The sequence below is a fragment of the Prosopis cineraria genome, unplaced genomic scaffold (assembly GCF_029017545.1).
Source record: "Prosopis cineraria cultivar Desert tree isolate PC_DT_omini unplaced genomic scaffold, ASM2901754v1 PC5, whole genome shotgun sequence".
In the NCBI taxonomy this organism is placed as follows: domain Eukaryota; kingdom Viridiplantae; phylum Streptophyta; class Magnoliopsida; order Fabales; family Fabaceae; genus Prosopis; species Prosopis cineraria.
In genome coordinates this window covers 29,430,932-29,437,863 of record NW_026555336.1, presented here as the reverse complement: position 1 = coordinate 29,437,863, position 6,932 = coordinate 29,430,932, and the positions used below count along the sequence as shown (strand labels likewise).

The following is a 6,932-nucleotide window of genomic DNA, read 5'->3' as shown; positions in this document are numbered from 1 at the left end:
AGTGTAGGTTAGAGATTGCAAGCTGAAGAAACCAAAGAGAAAATTAATTAATTTTATTTTTAGCATGGTCTTATAAAAAGATAACTTAATAAAAAAATAAAACCAAGTAAATATAGCACAAATGGTATAGCAATTTTGGTCTTAAGTATCATTCCAAAATTCAAACCATGCATTTACTGCTTGAAAAATGACAACGCCTGAATTACATTTTGATTTTTTGAAAAACTAGTTTCACGACTATTTGGAATATCTGTATAAAAAATAAAATAAAAATAAAAATGGGATAGTCACCTCGTGAGTTAAGACTCTGCGTGGTCCTTTTTGGTGGACCCTACAATCGGCCTCCGCCTATCCCGGAGAGCTGAAGGCGACGTCATTTCAATGCCGAATGGCATGGCAGCCTCCCATTGGTTTGACAAGGCTAACCGATTGCAGAACAACCTTTCTTCCTTCACATGTCTTATTTGGATAACGTCAGTGGGACCCACCTCCCCCTCCACGTCTTCTCATCCACGCTGGAAAGTTCGGGGTCTGATCTTGCCACGTCATCCCAAATGGCTAAACATAACATGTCATTAATGCCCCTTGAGCAAGCGTCGACCAACGCAACCCAGAACCACCATGAAACAAAGCCAGCCCACATGAAATGAGAGCACAAGCAAGCTCCTCAGGCTCAAAGCCTTGATTTTTCCTGGAAAATTTAACACCCTTTTGGCTTTGCTGAAATCTAAGAACAATAATCCCCATTTTCTGTTTACTTTCTTGGAGGAATTCCTATTTTATTTCCCTTTTGCTAATTTTCTTGGGAAACAATCACGGGTACGTCTCTTTTACTTCTCATCTTTCAAAGTCATTATGAGCCTGTCCCAAAAGTGCGTCAACGCTTAATTTTCAACTGCATGCTCCTCAAAGTTCACAAGAGATTCGTGCTTATTGGGTACTACGGGATGGGATGTCATGGTTTTGTATTCAGATTGATTTGATACTTCCGTTGTTGAGATGTCCTTCGTTTTTTCTTAAGAATTACGATGTTGCCTTGCAGTCTCTGTAACGACTTTGAGTGGTAGGAGTGCTAGGCTTTGGCCTCTGGATTTTGGATATCAGATTATCAGGTATTTTTATTCTTGCAACGCCTTCATCATCCTAGCTGTATTTGAAACATAAGATTGTAAATCATTTGTACAGACTAATGATTTTTTATAAGCCTTTACTTTGGAGTTTCAATTAATTTTTTTTCTGAGAGAAGAATTTACAAGCACTCTCTTGATATTTGTTGTTATGATTCAAGTGCATGCAAATGAACCCTTTTCCTTTGCTCTATTTTACCTTTTGGCTAGATGTTCTATTTCAGCTCTTAATTTATTGACTACATCTCTTGTACTGGACACAGTATGATGTTTTATAGTTTCTTTGGCCTTTCAGAGCAAAGGGAATGGAGAGAGCTTGTGAATTCTGCACATCTTTGAGGCCAGTGGTTTATTGTAAAGCTGATGAAGCATATCTTTGTCTATCCTGTGATGCAAAGGTCCATAAAGCCAATGCACTGTCCAGCCGCCACCTCAGAACCCTTATATGTAACCTATGCAGAAACCATTTTGCTTATGCGCAGTGTTTGGATCACCAAATCCTGATCTGCCGCGGCTGTGATCAGAAGCTTCACGATCCCTCCTTGAAACACCAGAAACGAGCTATCAGAAGTTACATGGGTTGCCCTTCTGCCAAAGACTTTGCCGTACTTTGGGGTTTTGAATTGAATGAGATAGAAAACAGTGGTTCTGCAGATTTGAATGCAGTAAATCTCTCGGGACAATTTGGTGATAAAACTGGAGGCCATTCAGTGGTATCTAGGACTAAATTTGATGGTGGATCTAGCAGTCAACAAGGTCAGGTATGCAGGATGAGAGTTTTTGTACTTCTTTTAATTATAGAGATGAAGTCTGTGATTGTGGATTGTAGACTGCAAAAGTACTTTATTCCTACATGTCATTTTCTTTAGTTTAAACCTCTCTGATCTATACATTTTCTCAGCTTTGAACTTCATTTTGCAGAAATTGTACAAAGATCGAGAGAGACAAGTTATTCTGCAGCAGATTATTGATTTGAAAAGGCTTCAACATAGTGAGAACAGTAATCATTCTCCACTGGTAACTGGGCTGCAAGAAACAGTCTCTTCTTCTTCAATGCACCATACTCGAAAGAACTATGATGATAAATGTGATCAGCATGCACAAAATCCCCAGGATTTTACTAATACTCTTCAGGAAAGAGACAGTCCCATGGCAGAGCTGAAGCTTGAAAGTTTGTCATCCACATTTTCTGAACTAGATAATTTACCTTCATCTCCAATGATAGACCTTCCCTTGAACAGTGAGTTCTCCTGGACCTGCAAAAGTCCACTTCAAAGTAATCAGGTTTGATAATTATCTGCTCTCTTTTGTTGGACCTAATTAGGATACAGGATTGACCTTCTAGTCTGTGTTTTTCTTCAATAAGCAACATAAAGGATTTGTTTCTTTGCTAACTTTTTATGCTTGCTTTTGATCAACATTATACTGGTTGCTCAGTAGCATTCTTCTGGTTGACATCATATCCGAGGTCAAAGTAGGAATCTTGTATTAATTTTTGCAGATGTGGTCTCATAATATTCAAGACCTTGGGATATGTGAAGAACTTATTTGTCAAGATGATTTTAACATACCTGACGTTGACTTAACATTCCAAAACATTGAAGAATTATTTGGGGGAGATCAAGATCCAGTTAGAGGACTGGTTGGTGATAATGATATGTCCTGTTCTTCTATAGAGAAGGATATATCACTTGATAAGTCAGATATCTTCAATGAAAGAACAATGGAGGTCAGAATGGCTCCCTTTCGTTATCATCAATTATCATTACCTCTTGGAGCATATTTTTGTGTTTGATATTTGATTCATAATACTTAACAGAAAATGGCACAATTTTTCTGAAACATGCTCTTGTTACTTGCATTTAGGGATTTAGATAACTTTCATTGATTTTATCTTCACCTAAATCTTGTAAACAAAAGTGCAATATCTTGAAATCAGGTTTAATGGTATTACTGTGTTTTTTTTTTTTTTTTGGTTGCCTGGAAAGGATTCTTCGGAAGCTGTATCAATTGCAATCTCCCAATCTGCTAATGAGGAAAAGGATATTGCTCCTCCCAGCCAGTATGATCTAATAAGCATAGATCTTCCTCAAAAAATTAGACCATCTCATTCAACTATGTCATTCTCTGTTTCAAGATTTAATGCTGAAAGCAGTTGTCCTGATCACCATGACACTGGTCTTTTTCCTCACAGTGAAGGGAACGGAAATTCTAGCAGTTTCCCAGAACTGGAAGTTTCAAACACGGAGACTGGAGGAAATGTCACTGTTAGGTATAAAGAAAACAAGACTCAACAATGAGTATCAAGTGTCTTCTTCATTCCTGTTTTTAACAGAGTAGTTTTAATTTTGTTGGTAATTCAATTTCACACCTTGAGTGATTTTTTCGAAAGAAGAATTTTATTGTTTTCGGGAATTTTATTAGTTTCTAGAAGTTAATTCTCCCAAGGTGGCATAACCTTTTGCTCAAATGGCTTGAGATATGCTCAGAGCTTCTTAAAAATATGGTTAAATAATGCATTTCACTCTTCAAATGTGCTTAAGGTGTTGACTTATATACTAATTTTCAAACTTAATTGTGGTCATTATGCTAACAGTCTCATATGCCTGCAGATTTTTCAACTTTTAAGCATCAAATATTTGCAAATTAATCAGAAGGTGTTCACCAGAATGAAAAACCTTGATTGCAATTTAGGATTTGTGTTATTTTCATACCCACCAAATTCACATCACTTTTGGCCCCACCTCATTACTTCATGTCAAAATAAGGATAAAGGAGAGGGGTGAGAAAAAAAAATGCAGAAAGCTGACAGCTTTACCATTGAGCTGCCAAAGAACAATGGGAAATTAGATTTCGTAGAGTTTAATTCTCATTCTCAACCCATGTGGGGCTTGAGATTATGCGAAATACAGTTTTTCAGAAAATAAGAGTGCAGTATGTTGCAAGTATTAGTCTAAATGGAGAGTTTATCTTAAAAAACTAACCTATTAGGTAAAAGAACTCTTTGAACTTATAAAGTCGTCACGATCAAGTGATCATCTTAATAGAAGAGATATTTGGTGATAAGCATGTGCTTGTTTGGAGGGCTCGTCATGAATGATTAAAGCATGTCATTCACGAGAGTTCCTCTTGTATAAGGAGCGAGGTATTGTAATGTAGTTGGAGAATCTGTTGTTTCAGCTGCTACAATAGTGTATTCCATTTTCAGCTACTATAATAGTGTATTCCATTGCTCCCCTCCTTGTAAAATAGTCACCACTTGAGCGAGGTACTTGGCATTTCACTCAGCCTCCTACTAGTCAAAACTTGCACCAATGTTATGAGTACAAGTTTAAAGGAATAGTCCATCACAAAAGAATAGCTTATTGCATGGGAGAACCCCTTGAACTTGTAAACTCCACTTTACTTACAAGGCTTTCTGATATCAGACTCATAACACAATGTCTGCATCACACAATTTGAAGTTGCAGAAGCATTTTACTTCTGTAGATATTAACATATGACTATTCTTTGGCATGTTTTCTTGGTAGGCGTGAAAAGCAAGCTCGAGTTCAATCCAGGAAACCTGTGGTTAATGTAAGAAAGAGGATGAAAGGCCAAGTTTCCAAAGCAGAAAGCTATTGACTGATGTGTCCATTTCAGAGTTCAAACTACAAACCACAAGGCTCTTGTTCATTTGATCAACTGATTCTTTCAATAACAGGCTTATATTGTCTATTCATATTATACTGTAAACACACTTAGCAGCATAATAAACTTCTTGCAATTCAGACCGGTTAATATGCGATTGCTTAGTTAAAAGGAGACTACCCAAAACATATAAATATATGTGTGTGTATATTTCCTTGAATTTAACTTCTTTGATCATCTTAGCCACTTGTTTCCTCTCTCTCTTTCAATCAAGCTTTATCCTGTGCAGAGGAAATTGTATATTTACAGCGGGAGAAAAATGCCTTTTCTGGCAGCAGCAGCAATGTCCAGACCAGAGGACAGGAAATTGACCACAATGGAAAAGAATATGTACATAACAATATTAACTGCTAGCAAAATTATGATGTTTGGTGACTTTGTGTGGCACAAGAATTTTGCAACCTGCAATTTTGTGGAATTCTTTTGTTGATACCCTTGGTAAAATAAACAATTTGTGATTCTTTATAGTCCATGACTTCTTGTTATTCATATACATTTTAACGACACTTCAATAATAAAAGTAATAACTTTAACAACAATTCAATCACAAGTGAGGTGCTTTGATGAACAAGTATCATTAGAAAAACAAGTCTCTATTATAATTTAACAGGTATCAATTTCATAATTAACAACTCCATGAAATATTTATTTGTTTGAGAGAAACAAATGTTGGGATTTAATGAACAAGTTATCATTCTAGAAAAACAAGTCCCCATTCCATTTTAACAAGCATCAATTCTATAATTAATAAGTCCACAAAATATCCATTTTGCTCGAGAGAAACAAGTATTGTGATCTGTAAACAAGTTATCATTTGAAAAAAAAAGTTCCTATTTCGTTTCAACAATCATCAATTTTGCAATTAACAAGTTCACAAAATATTCACTTTACTTGAGAGAAATAAGTGTTATGGTTTGGTGATCAAGTTCTAATTTGAGAAAAAACAAGTCATCGTATCATTTTAACAAGCATAAATTTCATGATTAACAAGTTCAGAAAATAATCATTTTGTTTGAGAGAAGTATTTAATATATATGAAACAAACAAGTCCAAAAAATATAATGGAGACTTGTTTTTCTCTAAATGATAACTTGTTCACTAAATTAAAACATTTGTTTCTTTCAAGCGAAATGAATATTTTGTGAACTTGTTAATTACATAATTGATACTTGTTAAAGTAAAAGGGAAACTTGATTTTTTTTGAATAATGACTTATATATCAAATCACTAACACTCATTTCTCTCAAATAACATGAATATGTTGTGGACTTATTATTATAGAATTAATGCTTGTTAAAATAAAATGGAGACTTATTATCTTTGAAAGAAGAGTTGTTTACCAGAGGCCTTCACCTGGGATTGACTTGGTGTTAAAGTTATTGCATATATTGTTGTTTGCATGATATAAGTAAAGAGCATTAGTAGCTTGATGGTCATTGACATTTTGGGTGGTTTGGCCGCCTTTAATAATTTAATTGTTTATTATGTCCAGTGATTAGGAGTCTCTAGCAACTGGAGGTAGCAGTCTGACGATTGGTGCTGAGAACCTTAAGGTAGACTTTTTCATTTTTTTTTTTTCAAATAGCAAAGGTATTTTTGTTATTTCACACTCAAAGTTCTTTACATTATAGTTCTCAGTCTTGCAATGTAAAATCAAAATCCTTTAGTCTTTTTCTAAAACAAAAATTGCATAAGAAATCTCTAGAGGATTTTCCTTTAAAACAAAGGGTCTTATCTTGTACTTCTGAACTTAAATATAGAAATTAAATAACTTATTCACATATATTAAAGAAATTAATTAAATTATTTGTAAAAACAATGCATTGATTTCTCTTTAACTAAATTGAAGACCCTGGAACTCATCAGAAATGAATCGAATAGTCGCCTAGTTTTTGTCTGAGCACAACCCAGTCTGTCATCTTGATTCATATCTAGGGCTTCCAATTTTTTTTTTTTTTTGTTCACTAGTTTACTTCATATTCTAAGTATCCTTTTTTCTTAAAAAAAAAAAAACTGATTCATCTGGAATGAACCGAAGACTCTGGATTTGGAATATACTCTGAGCAATCAACTTTTGGTCTGGGCAGTACAATATTGGATTTTATTTATTTATTT

The 6,932-nt window shown here is 34.9% G+C and overlaps 1 protein-coding gene across 4 annotated transcripts; it reads left to right on the top strand.

The window, feature by feature from the left end:
- Positions 1-611: 611 nt before the first annotated feature.
- Positions 612-5,235, top strand: LOC129310668 (putative zinc finger protein At1g68190). 4 transcript variants are annotated; one of them, XM_054952579.1, is made up of 8 exons: positions 612-819; positions 1,043-1,112; positions 1,423-1,888; positions 2,049-2,411; positions 2,629-2,856; positions 3,116-3,189; positions 3,322-3,399; positions 4,658-5,235. In XM_054952579.1, the coding sequence occupies exons 3-8, from the start codon at positions 1,433-1,435 to the stop codon at positions 4,749-4,751; spliced, it is 1,293 nt and encodes a 430-aa protein (XP_054808554.1). In that variant the 5' UTR covers positions 612-819; positions 1,043-1,112; positions 1,423-1,432; the 3' UTR covers positions 4,752-5,235. The 4 variants fall into 4 exon arrangements, 3 of the variants coding, with proteins under 3 accessions (XP_054808554.1, XP_054808552.1, XP_054808553.1); XR_008593165.1 differs by lacking the exon at positions 3,116-3,189 and having other exon boundaries at positions 4,658-4,705; XM_054952577.1 differs by having other exon boundaries at positions 3,116-3,399.
- The last annotated feature ends 1,697 nt before the right edge of the window (positions 5,236-6,932 follow it).

Bases quoted from the DNA above. Each gene is read 5' to 3' on its own strand.
- LOC129310668 (XM_054952577.1), top strand. From the start codon at position 1,433: ATGGAGAGAGCTTGTGAATTCTGCACATCTTTGAGGCCAGTGGTTTAT. The intron at 1,889-2,048 runs GTATGCAGGATG...TTCATTTTGCAG, and splicing joins CTAGCAGTCAACAAGGTCAG to AAATTGTACAAAGATCGAGA. The intron at 2,857-3,115 runs GTCAGAATGGCT...TTGCCTGGAAAG, and splicing joins TCAATGAAAGAACAATGGAG to GATTCTTCGGAAGCTGTATC.